Source organism: Jaculus jaculus, chromosome 1, assembly GCF_020740685.1.
Source record: "Jaculus jaculus isolate mJacJac1 chromosome 1, mJacJac1.mat.Y.cur, whole genome shotgun sequence".
Lineage (NCBI taxonomy): Eukaryota > Metazoa > Chordata > Mammalia > Rodentia > Dipodidae > Jaculus > Jaculus jaculus.
Genome location: NC_059102.1, coordinates 61,673,644 through 61,693,030, shown reverse-complemented (window position 1 = coordinate 61,693,030; position 19,387 = coordinate 61,673,644). Strand labels below are relative to the sequence as shown.

At 42.2% G+C, this 19,387-nt stretch overlaps 1 protein-coding gene and 1 non-coding gene across 4 annotated transcripts in view; both read right to left on the bottom strand.

Annotated features, from left to right (window-relative positions):
• Gda (guanine deaminase) overlaps positions 1-19,387 on the bottom strand; it is a 100,789-nt gene that overhangs the window by 37,558 nt on the left and 43,844 nt on the right. For 2 of the 3 annotated variants that reach the window (XM_004653110.3, XM_045144642.1), the window contains 4 exons: positions 17,782-17,870; positions 12,493-12,664; positions 4,223-4,310; positions 1,684-1,789 (listed from right to left, as the gene is read on the bottom strand). In XM_004653110.3, the coding sequence (XP_004653167.1) occupies positions 1,684-1,789; positions 4,223-4,310; positions 12,493-12,664; positions 17,782-17,870 (455 nt within the window). The remainder of the gene's footprint in view (positions 1-1,683; positions 1,790-4,222; positions 4,311-12,492; positions 12,665-17,781; positions 17,871-19,387) is intronic. The other variant, XM_045144652.1, reaches the window with a different exon arrangement.
• On the bottom strand, positions 9,488-9,594 carry LOC123458208. Its single transcript, XR_006635505.1, has one exon. It is a non-coding gene; the product is annotated as a U6 spliceosomal RNA (small nuclear RNA).

Sequence of the window (19,387 nt, the reverse complement as noted above, 5' to 3'; positions counted from 1 at the left end):
TCTATAACCCCGATACATATTCTGTCTCACCCTCTGCCTTGCTGTCCTGCTCCCTGGTTGTGGGCACCCTCCGCCACTGCTCCCTGTGCACGAGGTGGGATACTGTGGTCCGCGCCCATAGGGCATCGTCCTGTAGCCAGGCGGGGCCTCGCCTGCGGTAGGCGGCGTTCTGGTCCTGGCCGTCAGAGCGCTTTCCCATCCTTCGTTCTCCCCCTCGCTATTCTGGCGATCCTGCTGGTAATCACGAGAGGGAGGACCCCGACGGCGCGGACAGCGTCCACGTGGTTACCGTCTGCTGCATCTTTACTGCCTTGAACCGGCCCTCCACCAGGGCCTGTAGCATTTGCTGCCTCCGCACGCTTTTCTCCTTCCACATCAAACTCCGCAGTCTCTCCATCATCTCCTGCACTGCGAAGGAGCTTCGCGGGGTGATGACGCCTGATGGCAGTCTGGCGTGTGAATACGTCTTCCTTGGTGTCAATCCTGTTGATGAAACCATGTCCGTTCCTTACATTGAACCATTTCACTGTTTCCAAAACCTTCCTTCGATGATCTTCTTGTCCCCACCTGCAGGTGCTGCCTTTTTGGGGCCTGCTGATGGTGCCGGGCTTGGAGAGGGCGGGGCGCTGGGCGGCCTCGCTGCTCGCGGTTGGCGATGGCCCAGGCGATGGCAGCGATGGCCGTGGGGTGAGGGCGCAGCAGCCGTGGCTCCTCCCAGGACGAGGTGCTAAACGAGGTGGGCGGGGTTGCTCGGGGCTCTCTGGGGCCCCCTCTCTGCCCCTGCTACCGATTGAACCCCTAACCTCTTCCATGAAGTTTTTCTCTAAAAGGTATTCATTCCGCGCATCATTTTTGCCTATGTGCCCTCCAGAAGAACTCTTGCAAGCCTTCTATTTCAACATTCTCTCTTTTTACTTTGAGGACCAAGTAGGAGCCATGCCGTGTTAGAAAGAGCTCTAAATTTATCATCAGATCTGACTTTCAACCCTAGCGCTGCCACTTAAAAGCTCTATGACTAATATGGTGTGGATAAGTGTCCCCGGAAGGTCCACATGTCAAAAGCTCAGACCCCAGGACGGTGCTAGGAAGGGGATGTGGTACTGCAGGAGGTGGGCCGGGCTGGGAAGTCATTAGGTCCCTGCGGGTGTGCCCCACAATGGGGTTCCCGCCAGCCTTCTCTCTCTAGCTTTCCTCCAGGTCGTGAGGTGAACAATCGGCTTCACCACGCATCCATAATGTGCTGCCTCAGCCGATGCCCACGGGACTGGGGCCACTCAACCAGCACTGGAACCTTCGGAACCACCAGCCCAAACAAACCTTTCTAAGTTAATGGCTTCTAGCAATTCATTAGAGCAACGGGAAGGTGACTACTTCAGTAACCGTGGGCAAGTCTCTTAGCTTCTGCCAGACTCATTTGTCTGTCTGTTTTCACCATTATAGGCAAATACCTCACGGGTATGTCCATGGGAATTAAGTGTGAAACTAAAAAGGAAAGCCCTTGGTAAATCATTGGCAAATCAGATTCACGCAGACTAGTCACAGCAAAGGGCCCAAGCTAAACACTCTGAGTCACTAGTGCAGATCTCACTTGGGTCACATCTGTCTTTCCTCCACCTCAGACTCCATCAGAGGAGCAGACGACTCCGCTCAGAAGACCCGTCAAGACCCTGAGCGTGCTGTTACCTCTCTGTCTCCTTGATCGACTCCTCGGTGGTCTCCCTGTACTCCGGAACCGTGTCGTTCAGATCCATGCAGACTTTGCCCACAAAAGCTCGCTGTCCAAACTTATCTATGAAGCACACACAAAACAAGTGTGAAGACATGTTTTCTTTTCAAAGAGGATCTTTTCTGAGGTTTCTAAAACACCTTTAAATTAAAATGATTGTAGGAAGACAGGGAGAATATTAAGTACCATCATTCTTCATTTCAGTTAAGTACAACAATACTCAAAACACACTAAAATCAGTAAGTAGTGTAGGATAGGAGATGGAAAGAAATCAGCCAGGCAGCTGAGGGTGACAGGACCCCAAAGTGAGTATCTTCTTCTTAACTAAATTGTCCTTGGGCCCATAGGGGAAAATCTAGGTCATTTCATTTGACTACAGGTCAGAAACATCAAAACAGTCTGGTCTTTCCTCGTCTCTGTTCCCTTAGGGAGACCTTACAAGAAGGCCTTTCCTAGAGGAATAAGATCTCTGGGAAGATTGCCTTTTCCCAGAAATCCTGATCCTAGAGCCCTGAGGTCAGAACCACATTGATTAGACCAGCTGCCCATCCACAGGGCTCACATAAAATCCCCAACCTGGGCTGGAGAGATGGCTTAGCGGTTAAGTGCTTGCCTGTGAAGCCTAAGGACCCCGGTTCAAGGCTCGACTCCCCAGGACCCATGTTAGCCAGATGCACAAGGGGACGCAAGTGTCTGGAATTCATTTGCAGTGGCTGGAAGCCCTGGCATGCCCATTCCCATTCCCTCTCCCTCTCCCTCTCCCTCTCCCTCTCCCTCTCCCTCTCCCTCTCCCTCTCCCTCTCCCTCTCCCTCTCCCTCTCCCTCTCCCTCTCCCTCTCCCTCTCCCTCTCCCTCTCTCTCTCTCTCTCTCTCTCTCTCTCTCTCTCTCCCTCTTTCTCTGTCTGTTGCTCTCAAATAAATAAATAAAAATAACCAAAAAAATATTTTTTTTAAATCCCCAACCTGAATCTCCAGGTGGGCTTCTCCAACCCCATCTTGCCTCCCTGGGCAAGAGCGCTGCCTGCTTCCTTTGCTTCTACCTATAATATAGTCAAAGCTTTCCCAACCTTTCCCTCTAGTCTGTGGAGTGTATGGAGTAAACATGAGTACACTCTTTCATGAGGCCGTCCCAGCCGAAGGCTCTTGGCCTGTGGTGTCACATGGCCCTGCTACTCTTCCTTTCTGTGGTCATGACATTGTTATCTTTGGAGTTTTAATGATTTAATGCTAGTCAGCACTAAAGAACTTAGTCTTCATCAGAGATGCTGGAAGAATTCTGTTTGGTAGAGAGAAGGAGCTACGTAGGGTAGGCTTAATTGTTTTATTTTGTCTCTTTATTTTGTTATCATAAGTCTTCAAAAGGCCTTCCTCTCTCTCTTTCTCTCTCTCTCTGTGTGTGTGTGTAATTTATTAGATTAATCTTCCTTAAAATGCCACTTTCCTTATAATATTCACCTTCTTACAACATTCTTAAGTCTTTGACGCACACTGAAGGCCCACCTCATAGAAGCATCCCATCTTCCTCTCTCACCCAACCATGCACAGAATCCTTCCCTCCATTAATCTATATTGCTTCCTGTCTCCAACATCGGCATTTCTGTCCCCATTCTGCTGCCCATCTCCTTGTCTTTGCCAAGGGAACATTTTAGTCTTTTCCCAGTTTGTCATCCTTGCAGTCAACTATCTCTTTCATGAAGCCATCCCAGACTGGGTTCACTTTGTCTCCTCTGAAAACTTCAGTTTGTAATCTCAGCATCACCCGTATGCCTTTGATATAAATGACCTTGTCTGCCACAGTGTAGTGAGTACATTACCCAGTGCTGATTGCCAAGTGTCTTTTCTGTTCCAGACACTTCGCTGGATACATGTTGTGGAATCAGCTTAGGTCTAGTCTCAGCTTGGCTTCCCAGTTATACCACCTTGGGCATGTTAGTGAACCTCTCTGAGTGTCAGCTGATGACACATCTCTGCACGAGGAGAGCCTCATATGTCAGAGGGCTGTTTGCAGTTGAGGACTTTGTGCCATGTCTGTCACCAACTAGAGCACCATAAATGTTAAAAAACTGCTAACCAGTGTGTATGAGTATTCTGTCTGACTTCTGGGTAGAGCTTATTTTCTTTTCACTATATTCTTAGCATCTAGCAGCATGCTCTGAGTCTAGCTGACAACCAAGACCTGCCTGTTGATTATAATACAATATCCTTATCACAAATATAATTGATAAATTGATCCTAAAGGAATACACAAAATGCAGATCCATAAACATTAGTCTGAAACCAGAAATCATACAAAAATAGTCAAATTACTTAAACAATAAAAAATCCCCACAGGCCAAGAACATACGCAATATTATTACTTGCAAAAAAAAAAAAAATGCAATGCTTAGTCCTTGCAATTGGAAGGCACTGCTGCTGCCCACCAAGTGAACACTGTTGCCGGCATGGTCTGGCTCTCTTTGCTGGAGGCGCCCACGAATCCTGCTTTTATCTGCTCACCTGTAATTTCCGCAAGGAGCAAAGATGAGTCAGTGTGAATTGTTCCAAAGTAGCAGGCTGTGGTTGTTCCATTCTTCAGCGTTCTTCTCTAAAAATAAATCACAACAACCCTGAATCACATGTGTTCACAAAAGTCATGTGGCACATAGAGATTAAAATAGAATTCTAGTTTTAAATTTTAAAATGTATTTATTTAAAGGCATTCCATCTTGATGTGGAATACACTAAAGTAAATGGCAAAAGTACTTGTATTCCAAAAGCATTAGCTAAAAGTTGGTACTTTTGATATTCTAGATTCTGATAGTTCTGTATATCAGAATTCCTAAAATAGCATACTAATTAATCCCTTGTTTCTAAGGATATCCAAATTTCATTGCATCTGGAAGGAAATAATTATTTTTTTTCTTACAAAGTAAAATGATTCAGCCATACTTCTAATTCAACCTGGCAGACTGATCACTAGGTATATCTTCTTTTATCCTGAGTAAACTCTCACTAGCCTAATGATAAATGAGTACACAAATGACCAGCTCACAAGAAGACCATGCAATGAGACAGCAGCAGAGGAAACATCTCAGTGTCAAGATGGGAAGCAGAAAGGAACTGGGAGACAACTTGGGAAGAGGGTGGGTGAGTGTGATTGGGAAGCTGGCAGAAATTATATGCAGAGTTCATCAAACCCTGGCAAAAGCTTCTCCCCCCATTACAGTTACCCAGTCGCTATTAACTTGGACTGGATATAAAGGACTTATTCTTGGTCAAAACTGGGAAGTATTAAAAGAGCACAAGTCCCCCAAAAACAAGATGAAGAAGAGGTTTCAGTGTATATCTGGCTGACCTCTAGGGTCCTGGTCAGTTACCTTTCAAGAACACCACACGCATTCCTTCCATTTCTGACAGGAGGCTAAAGAGTTCCTTCCTCAAGAAAATGAGTGGCTGGCAGAGAGATGTCCTACAGTGGCCCTGGTGACACTGGGGCCCGTTCACTCCCCAGAGTGCAACCTGTAATGAGGCTCACGAGTCAACAAATGTTGACCTGGGATCACCCTCAGAAGTGAGAGAAATGTCCTTCAGCCTTTTCTGTGACCTTGAGAGAGTTGTTTGACTTGCTCAGTCTTAGTTTCTTCCTTTGTGGGGTAAAAAAAGCTTTCTTAACTTCATCAGGTCAGTTTGGGATGAAGATAATAAGGACATGGACAACTTCTATGTCTTCAGACAACATTGGAATGAGTACATGAGAGGCCAGAGATGCCAATTAGTCCTCAAGATCAGATGACTCTAGAAATGAATTTTAATGTCAATCTTTCCAAATTAAATGCCCCCTCGTGCATCTGGCTAACGTGGGTCCTGGGGAACCAAGCCTCAAATCAGGGTCCTTAGGATTCACAGGCAAGTGCTTAACCACTAAGCCATCTTATCCAGCCCAATCTTTCCAAATCTTAAGGCATGTTTCCATAACATAAGATCTACCTGACTTCCAGGAGGAGGTGGTAAGAAGCTGAAGCTACTGTGCAGACAAGGAGCAGCTATCCACTGAGTCTCATCACAGGAAGTGCTAATGTTGTGGCAGAAGCAGGGAATCCAGTCTCCACTGGTAGAAAAGGTGCCTGCTCAGTAAGTACTTACCCAAGAGAAATGGAAGTGATAAAACAAAGAGACACTATTATTAGAATCCTTCACTGCTAGGCTACAACAGTGTTGACTTGAGAGTAGAAGAGGCTATCACAGCAAGTAAGATGGACATAATGATTTGCACAAACAAGCCAAGACATTGGCTGGGAATGTGGAAAGAAAGAGAAATTCAGAAGCCAGGAATGGTATGCATGCTTGTAATCCCAGCACTCAGGAAACAGATTAAAGAGGATTTTCACAAATTCTAAGCCAGCCTGAGTTAGTGAGAGACCTTGTTTCAGAAAAGAAACAAAAGAGAGAGAGAGAAAAAAAAATAGAAGAGACAAAAGGAGAGGCAAGGGAAAAAACAGAGGAAAGAAAGAAGGAAAAGATAAAAAGAAAGTTATTCAGAGGCATGCAAGTAGGTGCGATGCTGTACGTGAGAAGTCCAGAGCTTAATCAGGATTGAATGCTGGGCCTGCCTGGGCTACACACAGAACAAGTTCCAGGCCTGCCTGGCTACATACTGAGGTCATGTATCAAAATAAAAACACAACTGGACCCTGCAAGCTTGCTGAGAAATCAAGACTCTTACTCCACCTTTCTGATTGAAAGGCAGCTGGGTCCCCAACTCTAAGATACCCTGATCTGGAGGGTTAGTGCATAGAGTGGGTTGGCCACAGCTTCCAGTTCGTTCCCCACCATCCAGTTCCCTGTTCCCAGTACCCCAGGTGCTGCTTTGGGGTGGCCTGGTATGAGTGTGTGGACTACAGAGGCCGGCCTTTTCTTCAGGTTTCCTGATTGACTGGCCCCTGGGTACCTATTCTCCAGAGCCAAAGGAAGCACGGGCCACGGTAGGAGCTGGCCTCTTACCCCAGGATCTCCAGCTTCCCAGTTCCTGGTTCCCCAAACCTTGATCTCTGTGTGCTGAAGAACACATGCAAGTGGAGTGAGTAGGACAGAGCTCCCAGCTCCCCACCTCCCAGTTCCCCGTGTACATTTCATGTGTTTGCAATATCCATACCCTGAGCTTCTGTAGATATAACCCCATCATACACCAATCCAGTTCACATTTAAAACAGAACATTCACTGAAGATCCTACAAGAACAAATACTTGCTTCCCCTCAATAGAATAAAACATTTCCCCAAGATGTGTAGAACACAATGCAAAAACAAACAAACCAGAAATCTCTACCATAGATGCCTAGTTCCGAGAAATCAATGGAAATGAATCCCAAAAATACTGAAGAAAATTTTCCCACTTTCTCAACAAAGAGGGCCATCCAGCTACAAGACGCTCACAGAACACCAAATAGGACCAAAGGAAAAATTTTCCAAGGCACATCATAGTTAAAACTCTTAACAGTGAAAACAAAGAGAGAGAGAGAGAGCTAAAAGCAGCAAAGAAAAACAACTCATTACATACAAAGGCAATCCTATCAGAATTACCTCAGATTTCTCAGTGGAAACCCTGAAAGCCAGAAGGGTCTGGAATGGAGGCACTTCAAAGTCTAAAAATCTGTGGCTTCCAACCCAAGATACTGTTCCCAGTGAAAGTGTCCCTAATAATAGATGGTAAAAAGAAAACCTTCCATGAAAAAAGTCAGCTTAATAAATATATGAACACAAAGCCAAACCTACAGAAAATACTTCAGGGAATACTTACACAAAAGAGTCAAACAACCAATCCCAACAGCCTACAAGAAGATCACAATAACCATAACTAGACCAGGCTGAAAAAAGTACAAAACTCAAGAAAGCACCAAATCCCAAAAAATACCCCATCATAGCAGGAACTAAATCAAAACTCACAGTTACAACTTTAAAAACATTAATGGTCTCAACTCACCTATCAAAAGATACAAGTCAACAGGGTAGATCAGGAAAATGGACCATTCAATCTGCTGTCTTCAAGAACCCCCCCCCCCCAACCACTAAAGACAGACACCTCCTCAGGGTGAAAAAATGGAAAATGATATTCTAAGCAAATGGGAGTAAGAAACAAGCAGGTATTACAATAATAATATCTGATAAAATAGACTTCAAACCAAAACTGATAAAAACAGACAAAGAAGACTACTTCTTACTCATCAAGGGAATGATCCAACATGAGGAAATCACAATCATAAATCTATATGTGCCAAACATATAGACAGATCATACAAGCAGAAAATCAACAGGGAAATAATAGAACTCAACAACACCATAGACCAACTAGGCCTAACAGACCTAACAGACATCTACAGAACTTTCCACCCCAATTCTGTAGAGTACACATTCTTCTCAGCAGCCCATGGAACCTTCTCCAAAATTGATCATATATTAGGCTATAAAGCATGCCTCCACAAATTCAGGAAAATTGAAGTAACCTTCCTGCATCATATCAGATCACATGCTCTAAAGTGAGAAATTAATGAGGCATATGAGGAACTCCACCATCTTCTGGAGTCTGAACAATACACTTTTAAACAATGAGTAGGTTGTGAAAGAAATTACAAAATTTCTAGAATTGAGTGATAATGAAAATAAAACTTACCAAAATTTATGAGAAACAATGAAGGCAGTCTTAAGAGGAAAATTTATAGTGCTAGACACTTTCATAACAAAGACAGAGAGATCCCAAATAACTGTGCACTTAAAGGCATTGGAAAAACAAGTAAAATCCAACCCTAAGAGCTCCAGATAGAAATAAACAGTCATGATTAGAGCAAAAATCAATAAATTGAAAACTAAGGAAACAATTTTAAAAATTGATGAAATGAAGAGCTATTTCTTTCAAAAACTAAACAAGATTGATAAACCCCCTTGGCCAATTTGATCAAACAAAAAAAGAGAAATCTCAACAAAATCAGAAATGGAAAAAGAGAGTTCACAGCAGATATCAGTGAAATTGAAAGAATCATTAGGACATACTTTCAAAACCCCTACTCACAAAAGTGGGTAATCTGGAAGAAATGAATGAATTTCTAAACACATATCACCTACCAAAACTAAACTCAAAGCAGATTAATCTCCTAAACAAACCTATCATATCCACTGAAATTGAAAATGTAATCAAAAACCTCCACAAAAAGAAAAATCAAGGACCAGATGGCTTCTCAGACAAATTCTATCAAACCTTCATTGAAGAACTGAAACAATTTTTCTCAAACAGTTTTACATAATCAGAGCAGAAAATCCTCCCTAACTTCTTTTATGAAAAGCCATTCTCTCTCCCTCCCTCCCTCTCTCTCTCTCTCTGTATCTGCCTCTTTCATCTGTCTGTCACTCTCAAATAAATAAATAAAAATAAAACAAAAAAATTTTTAAAAAGGATTGTCAGAAACCATAACTCAAGAAATGTAACGTGAGTTTGGAAGGAAGGAAGGCAAGAAGGAAGGAAGGGAGTAAGGGAAGGAGGAAGGAAGAGGTTCAAACTTTCAAAGAAAGGGTAATGGTCAGTTAAATTACTTGTAGATATTAACTAGTATTAAGTTAAAATAATTGTTTAAATAAAATAATAACTCCATCTTTCTTTCTTTTGAGGCAGGACCTTGCTATGTAATCCCAGCTAGCCTGGAAGCCCCATGACCCTGCCTTAGGCTTCTATGGGCACCATGCTAGTTGGATAATTTGATATTCTAGCATCTTTGCAAGTATTTTTGTCTTTATTTTAAAATATGGAACACGTCACAAATTGGCCTGGCATCCTTGCACAGGGGCCATGCTAATCTTCTCTGTATCGTCCCAATTTTAGTATATGTCCTACCAAAGCAAGCACTACAAATATATTTTGACAGCACAGCATTGATCCACATAAAGGGATATTGAAATTAACTTTTATTTTCAGTATGAAGGATAGATAGGCTTTATCCTAACAAATGTGGTTTTACAAAATTGTAAATACAGTGTGAATTCCATGTCTGGCTTCTCCCTTTCTGGATCAGGTGCTGGAAACTTAGAGCCAAATTTGTGACAAATTCTCACAAGGGCGTGAGCACTCCACGCCCAAGGCATGCTTGACTGCTGGGTTGTATTTTTCACTCCACCTTTTTTTTTCTTTGCTGTGATTTGGTGATTCATTTTCTTTTGTTGTAAACTATGCCATTTTAAACTATTTTAAACCCTTTTTAGAACAATGTGAAGTTATAAATAAATTTGGAGAACAAAGATTTAGTATGGTTAACACAATTCATTAACACAGTGTGCTGGCAAAATTCATACCTAGCTTTTAGTCCTCCGTTTTTCTGGTGTCATGTGGATGCATGCTAAATATGTAAGACCCGCAATTATAATTAAGCAAGACAGATGAATAAGTGTTAGTTAGTCCTTGTTTCTACTCTGTAAGGCTGGAGGGATGCCAAACCAGGGAAATTGCAGAATGGCGAGGCCAGTCCCAGCTTAGAAGGCTTGTAGTCAACAGCCTAGGAGAAAAATTATCAGTGGACCCAACAAAAATTCTGGAGTGTACAGGAAGTGTGAACGGCAGGAGGCAATGGGCAGACAAAAGGCATAGATAGGTCTAACTGCTTTATGCTGCAAGGCTTTCTAGGAGCTGTGTTCTCATTTCAAGACATAAGGTTGGCTAGAAAGAATTAAACCAAAGACATTTTCAGAGCCTTTGATATTCATTCAGCCCACTGTTCAGTGACTGGGCTTGCACCATGTCTCCCTCTAGTGGTGTGAATGCTCACTCACATTCCCACCTGCCCTTGCAATATAGGACAGGTCTATTTTCCCTCCCTGCAAATCTGCCAAAGTAATGTGAGATCCTTCCAAAAGTAATTTGAAAATCTAAATTTAAATTACTATTAGAATTTTAAAAAGCTAACATGAGCAGTTCTCCCATGTGCTATTTTAAGAAACTCAGGGCTGGATAAATGGCTTAGTGGTTAAGGTGCTAGCTTGCAAAGCCAAAGGCCCCATGTTCAATTCACCAGGACCCACACAAGCCAGATGCACAAGGTGGCGCATTTGTCTGGAGTTCAATTGCAGTGGCTAGAGATCCAGGCGTGCCCATTCACCATCCTCTCTCTCTCTCTCTCTCTCTCTCTCTCTAATACACACACACACACACACACACACACACACACACGCGCGCGCGCACCCTCTCTCCCTCCCTCCCTCTTTCTATCTCCCTTGATTAAATTAAAAAAAGAACTTCACAAGTTTTAACTTGATGAATTATAATAATTCCATAAAGTAGGTTCTATCATTATCTCTGTTATTTTTACAGATGGGGAAAGTGAGTCACAAAGTTTGCACAGCTATTCCATATGGTCCTCAGAGCATCGCCATGCATTGGCAGCAACAAGAGAATACATTAAGCACAGTTTTGTGATGTACAGGTCAGGAAGGAAAAGAGGGACACAGAGCTCGCTGTATTGGAAGTCTGAGAAATCACATCCAAATCCTCTCTGTGTCCCTTGAAAGTGAGGTGCTCCATGGATTTTGAAAGAACTAAAAACATTTCTATGGTCCATCCAAGCCTTAATTGCCAATGTTTTATAATTTAAATCTGGTCCTAGAAATGGGTATTTCTATATTCAATATATAGACATAGGCAAGAACTTTCTGAATTAGACTCCACTCACTCAGTAAGTTATGCTAACAACTGCCAAATGGGGTTGCATGAAGTTATAATACTTTGGAATAGTAAAGAAAACAATCTACGAAGCGATACCCTGCAGGATGAGAGAGAAATCTTTGCTAGCTATACAGACAGAGGATTAATATCTAGGATATTCAAAGAACTCAAAAAACTAAACATAAAGAAGTCAAACAACCAATCAACATATAGGCTAATAAAATAAACACACAATTCTGAAAAGATGAAACACTAGTAATCAACAAGGGTATAAAAATGTTCAACCTTACTGGTTTCCACAGAAGAGAAAATTAAAGCCACATTGAGATTCCATCGTATTTCAGTCATAATGTCATCATTAAGAAACAAATGACAAACGCTGGCAGGCAAGTGAACGGAATGGAACCTTTACACACTGCTCATGGGAAGATAACACATCCAGCTGCTATGGGAATCAGTAAAGAGAGTTCCCCCCCAAAAATTTGTCTACCACACCACCCACCTATACCACTCCTTGGACCAAAAGGACTCCAAGTCAACTTATCACATAGATACTCTCTCATCATTATTTACTGAGCCACTATTCAGACTTACTAAGTGATGGAACCAACCAAGGGGCCCAATGACAAAGGAATGGATGAAGTAAATGCCATGTGTGTGTATATGTGTGTATGTACATACATATATATGGGATTTGTTTTTCAACCGTAAAGAAGAATAACAGGTTGCTGCAGGAAAATGAGTGCAACTGGAGATGATCATATTATGCACATGAAGTCTGTCTTAGAAAGACACATATCATGTGTTTTCTCTCATATGTAGTACCTAGAGCACATATCAACACACGAAATTGTGGGTGTCTATATTACATGAAAGCAGAAGCAAAACTATCTTGAGGAACAAAGGGAACTAGTAGGAGGGGTGTGAAAAAGAGAAGGTAGTGAATATGTTCAACGTAAAATATATACTTGTATGAAAATGTCCTTGTGCAGCACTTTGCTATGAGCCATGAATAGATAAATGAAAAGGAAAAGCAATAGATGCTTCCATGGACGACCGACATGAAACAATACTCATACACAGGTCACTTACGACAACCCTGGTATAGACTTCTTCAGCAAGGTCAATGCTCTGGAACCTTTGTTCTACAGGAAATGTGTAGTTGGTCAGCCAGTCCAGAAGTGGCAGGTCTACATTACTTCCAGCAAAGGAATACTGAGGGGCGTGGATATGTGTATCCACCAGGCCAGGCATGAAGAACTCGCTGGAAGTTAAAATGAGAGGAAACACATTTAGTTATATCTCTATATTGTTCTTGCATCTATCTAAATAACATTTTGGTTCAATTGTTCATCCTACATAGGTTTACACTGATGTTATTTGGCAACTCTGAGCCCAGTTCTCTTATTAATAAGAGATCAGGAAATAAGAATAAAGCTCTACTATGAGAAAGATGTCCAGTGGGGTCTCACCATGTACACATCCTACAACTTTGTTCTCTCAAGTGGTAGACTCCACACTTATAACTCCTTGTTGTAAGAAAGAGAGCAGAGAGAGGGCAGAAGGTCTTCAGAGGCTCAAAGGCAAAAGAATGTGCTGAGGAACACCTCAGAGATAACTAAGGGTGACTGAGGATAACAAATAGAGTGGCTGACATTTTAGGCTCCACAACTATCTTCATCTTCATGGACTGCAAAAAATATGTCCTTCCCCATGAGAGCTGGGCTCCAAAACATAGCATAGAGAACCAATATGAGCTGATTTGACACTCTAGATCTTAGTAGATAAGAAGTAAGCAGAGAATACGGAGTTGTGAGGCTATGATCACCATTGATGTTTCTTTTCCTTTTTTTTTTTCCATTTTATTTTAGAGAGAAAGCATTGGTGTGCCAGGGCTTCAGGCACTGAAATAGAACTCCAGACACTTATGCCATCTAGTGGACATATTTAATCTTGCACTTGCCTCACATTTGTGGGTCTGGCTTACATGGGATCTGGAGAGTCAAACATGGGTCCTTAGGCTTTGCAGATAAGTGCCTTAACTGCTAAGCCATCTATCTAGCCCCCTTTTTGCTTTTTTGAGATGTGTTCTTTGTATACAGCCCAGGCTGGCCTTGAACTTGTGATCCTCCTGTTTCTACCTGAGTGCTGGGATTGCAGTAGTAAGCCACCATACCTGGTTCAGTATTCATGCTTCTAATCAGTTGTGTTGATCCCTCATCCAAAATTGAGTATTCACATTTCTAGTCATTCTTATAGATGGATGGGTTTTTTTTTTTTAACTTTTTTTTTTATTTGAAAGTGACAGAGAGAGAAAGAGGCAGATAGAGAAGCCAGGGCCTCCAGCCACTGCAAATGAACTCCAGACGCGTGTGCCCCCTTGTGCATCTGGCTAACGTGGGTCCTGGAGAATAGAGCCTCGAACCGGGGTCCTTAGGCTTCACAGGCAAGCGCTTAACTGCTAAGCCATCTCTCCAGCCCAATGGATGGGTTTTGAAGAGCTTTCAGAATCACTATACACATAAGGGGAGGAAGGCAGGCTAATACTAGTAAACACATAAAGCTCTTCTAATCAGCCAGTTCATTCACCAAAGCCTATTAATTGTATAACACCATCAAACACATATTTAGGCAAAGATTTTATGTGCTCACATGACTACCACAGAAAGCAACTATATGAACATATAAGGAACCAAAACTCAAAACTCGACATCACAGATAAGATCAGTCCCTTATGCTAGCAAATCAATTTCTATGCATAGCACCTGGTCATAAGTCACAGTCATAAGTAACCTTCAAAATATCAACCAGCCAGATAAGAATTACACACTTGTACAATAGTGGCACACAGTTTCTGTGGGTAATCAACTGTTCTCTGATTGGACATGTGGTTGAGAACTCATTCCTGCTACTGAAAATCAAGTCAGATTCCCATATTCAGGAAAGCAATATATCAGAGAGAAGCCCCCACTGCTCTCTGGAGAAAATGGGTGGGTTTGTACACCAAAAAATATCTCAAATAATTATACATTACCCCTTCAATCTAAGCTGTTCTCATTCTTGGTTGGAGAATCTGCTTTACTTAACAGATGACAGAGAAAATGGACGAGAATAGAGATCTATCAGTAAGACAAGAAGATAACCAACTGCCCACCACGAGATTTGCCACCTCTTCCACATCTACCAGGACCCAGGAGAACTTGCAGTGGAAGCAGTGCCATGCACGCTGCTCTTACTGATAACCTGACAACCAGCTCCAGGGTGATGGTGGCAGCCATGATGACGAAGCACAGCCTATCAGCACTGAAATTCAGAGGCTAAAAACAACTTCACACTAATAAATTAGACTGCCAACAGGCCTGCCATGGCTCAGGGATCGTTGCAGAAGAGGAAGCAGAAAGCTTGTAAGAGCCACAAAGGGTGGGAGAACCCATACACTAGGATTGATGGAAGCCTTCATGACCCCACAGTGAATCCTATAACCCCACCAAAGAAGGGCCCATCAAAACGGGAACAGGTAAGACAGAATAAAAGAGTATAATCTGTTTAAAAATAAATAAACAGAGATGTGCTCACAAAAATGCTCCATTTTGTTTTTAAAGATCTAGAAATGGTGATTATGGCAGTGGTGATAGAAACTGACATTGATTGAATTTGTATGCCTACTAGGCACTCTACACAACATTGTACGTGGGGTGTGCCATTTGTGGAAGGCAGTTTATTGTATGAGTTTAGCCTGGCAGGGAATCCAAAAACTTTATCTTGCCCTCAGAGATTTTATAATCTAGTGCACAGCATTAGGAGTGTGTGTGCATGCGTGTGCGTGTGTGCATGCGTGTGTGTGTGTGTGTGTGTGATGTGTCTATGTGAGCGAGAGAGGAAGAGGGGGACATTGCTAACAGATCTGGTCAAACATAGAGGGTCTTAGGCGTAGTTGCATTCCTAGAGGTCTACTCACACCAAATAAAGCATAAATAAGCTTAGAAAGCAGACTGTACTAGAACATTTGCAGCGACTTTATCCATTTTATTTATATCCTAGCCCAAATCAGAAACAATATAAATAATTACCACAGGAAAACATGGACAAATGAGCTGTGGTCCAGTGGAACACTATTCCACAGTCAATACAATTAACCACTCTTACACAAAACAATATGAGCAACCTCAGCAGCATGATGTTGAGTTCCAAACACAGAAAAGAAAAATTAGTTATTCTGTTTGTGTGATGTTAAAGAACAGGCAAAAATAGTCCATGTGATAGCAATCTGGGCTTCCTATGAGGGGCTGAAGTGACTGCAGTGGCTTGAGGAAACTGTTTAGGATGTAGGACTTCATGGGAATGAGGGTTACATAGGTGTTTAAACTTATCAAAATATTATATACCTGATATATGCATTGCAATATAATTTTTTGTGAAGTAGGATCTCACTTTAGCCCAGGCTGACCTGGGAACTCACTACGTAATCTCAGGCTGGCTTCAAACTCATAGCGATCCTCCTACCTCTGCCTCCTGGGTGCTGTTATTAAAGGTGTCTGACACCATGCCTGCCTTTTTTTATTTATTCTTTTTTTTTTATTTATTTATTCTTTTTTTTTTGAGAGAGAGAGAGAGAAAGAGAGAAAGCGGTAGAGACAGGGAGGGCCGGGAGAGAATGAGCTCCCCAGGCCCTTCAGCCACTGCGAACTACAGAAGTGGGCGCCCCCTTGTGGTGCATTGCAACATTATGCTCTTACTTCACTGTGCATCTGAGTAAGTGGAAACTGCAGATTCAAACCTGAGTTCTTGGGCTTCATAGGCAAGCACCTTAACCACTAAGTCATCTCTCCAGCCCTTCAACATAATTTTTAACAAAAAAATTTCATGGTCATCATGAGCTGAATTCAAAGCCAGTCCTAGACTACTCTATCTCAGTAAAAACTAATATTTTGGTTAAGTTTATAACCTATGTTTGAATACTCAGTTGAGTGAATGATTGTACATATGTTAGCCAAAATGAGTGTTTTATGAGAATATTTGGGTTTTGGCAGATATGGTACTCTGAACTTTGGGTTTAGAATGATGACTATGGTGGTGGTGGGCCTGAGTTGGGAGACGCCTGCAATTTCCCAGGTGTGAGGTTTCTGAATAAAGATCATAGTGAGGGGAACAGAAACGTGAAGGAGAAATACGAGAGACAGAACCGCCAGGTTAGCTCTAAGGAGTAAAAGATGAGAATGAGTCAAAGAAAGTGAGGGACATTTGGTTGTTTGGGTGTATTTTTATTTTTATTTATTTGAGAAAGAGAGAAAGGCAGATAGAGAGAGAAAGAATGGGTCTACAAGGTTCCCTAGCCACTAACAACAAACTCCAGATGCATGTGCCAATTTGTACATCTGGCTTACATGGGTCCTGGGGAATTGAACATGGGTCCCTTGGCTTTACCAGCAAATGCCTTATCCAGTAACCCATCTCTCCAGCTGTTTGTTGTTTGTTTTTTTTTAATGAAACTTTTCATTGGCAACCTCCATATATATATACACAATGTAGTCTGCTCATAATCCCTTTGAACCACCCTCTTTTGTCTTCCCTCTCACACCCCCTCCTTCACTGAATCTCTTCATCTTTCTAAGTAGCTCTTCTATTTTGATGTTATCCCTTTTTTTTTTTTCTCTCATATTAGGCAGGTCTTGTGTAAGTAGCATCAGCCACCATGAGGTCATGAATGCACTTCGTGTCAGGATGACAGCATTCCAAAGCATTCCTCCCCATTCTTTATCTCTTAGCATTCTTTCCACCACCTCTTCTGCAATGGTTCCTGACTCTTGGAGAGTGTGACAGAGACGTATCTCAGTGATAAGCAGAGTGTGATGTTTTGCACATGTAAGGCTAAACACACAAAACACAGAGATGCCTAGGTGGAGAGGTAAAATTGCAGTGTAGTAGCATAATGCCATTCTAAGCCTCATGTCAAAGTGAGATGTATGTGCTGATAGCATCATGGTGAACACAGTTGTCTTCCAAAGTGTGGTGCATAAGTCTGTTTTGTGTTGCTGGAACAAAACATCTAAGGGTGGCTACTTTATTTTTTAAAAGCAGTTTGAGAAGCTCACATTTCTCGAAGTTTATCTGCATGTTGCTTGCATATAGCAAGGGCCCAGCTGTGAGCTCTACAGTGTGACAGAGAAACAAAAAGGGATCCAGCAGAGGGTAGACTCACTTTATTATCATCTGCTTTCATAAGAACTCACTCAGTTTGCAAAACCAACATCAATCCATTCCAGTGGCAGTCAGAACCCAGTCATCATCCACTAGGCCCCGCTTCAACATTTGCACTCTAAGAACCAGGCAGCGAGCACAGTAATGGCTCCCAGCAAAGGACATGAAGTCGGAGACACTTACTGATGGCTCAGCTCTCTTATCTCGCATGGCTTGAAGCACCATTCCTTGGCCAGTCTTTCTTGCTGAGATGCTTCTTCTAGAAACACTATCTTTAGAAGGAAGAAAGAAAAGAATTGAACATTAATGAATCACAGCCATTTTTTGTCACCAAAGATGTAAATGTTTAAATCTTTGTGTATGTGGGAACATGTAGGGTGTGTGCAAGTGCAGGTGCACACATGCTTGTGAGTGCACGCATGTGTGTACGTGTGTGTGTAGATCAGAAGATAACCTCAATGCCCTGGCCTTGCACCTTGTTTGAGGCAGGTTCTCTTGCTGTTTGCCACTGCGTACACTGGGTTATCTGGCCCGCCAGCTTCCAGAGACTCTCCTACTTCTGCCTCCCATAGGAGTGCTGGGATTATAGCAAAATGCTACCACATGCAGCTTTACGTGAGTTCTGGGAATCTAAACTCAGCTCCATATGATTGCACAGCAAGCACTTTACCCACTGAGCCAGCTCCATAGCCCCACTCAATATAAAAATGTTTTAAAATACCAAACGGGATTGAACTTAGTGGCAAAAAAGGACAAGAATTGCCTTCATAGAAATAAATTGTGCATAGGGCTGGAGAGACAGATTGCAGTTAAAACTCTTGCCTGTGAAGCCTGAGGACCCAGGTTTGATTCTGAGTACCCACATGAGCCAGATGCACAAAATGGTGCATGTGTCGGGAGTTCATTTGCAGTGGCTAGAGGCTCTGGCATGCCCATTCTCTTCCTCTCTCTCTCTGTCTCTGTCTCTTTCTCTCTCTGTCACTCTCTCTAATAAATAAAATAATTTAAATGCTTGAAATAAATTTTGTGTAATTTCCCTATTTCTACCAAAATATAGACATAAGTGAGTCTTCAAAAAATATCATTTGAAGGCACAAGATACTTAATGTGGTTAATGGGCATCTATTTTCCCCCATACCTAAAAATGATTAAAGTAAACATTGTTATATACAAAATATTGTACCTTGGACAAATAAGATTCTTGTCAAGCCATCACAGGAAAGCAGTCTGCAGTGCAGAAATGACATCTGGGGAGTACTGATTAGCACGAACTACAACTTCACAGCATGACTGCCTGACATTGAGTTTCCACAGAGCTATGCTGAGGCTGATATGATAGACACTGACTGAAAAGATCTGCTATGCTTTTCTGTTACTGCACACAAAAGACACTTGAGTGATGTAAGAAAGGAATCCCCCACGAGGCTGTGAGTTTGAACACCAAGGATAAAAGACGGACAAAGGAGTGGTTCGTTATTCCTGCTTGGTCTGGCTTCCCCCACTGCATCTTGGGATGACACTAATACATCCTTCATAAGGCTCCTGTGACAACTGTATGCGGTGATCCTAGTGATGAAATTCACATATGCTCAGAACATGATTAAGTCATAACTTACATCAAAATGTTATTTCTTTGCTAAAATACAGTGTGGATGTTTTTTAGGTACACATGGATTGCAAAGCAAGAAAGGACATAAGGGAAAGAAAGTTGTTTGCAGGAAATAGCCCATGCTTCTTCTGTTTATTTTTATTCATTTATTTTTTTGCTGAGGACTGTACATACAGCATG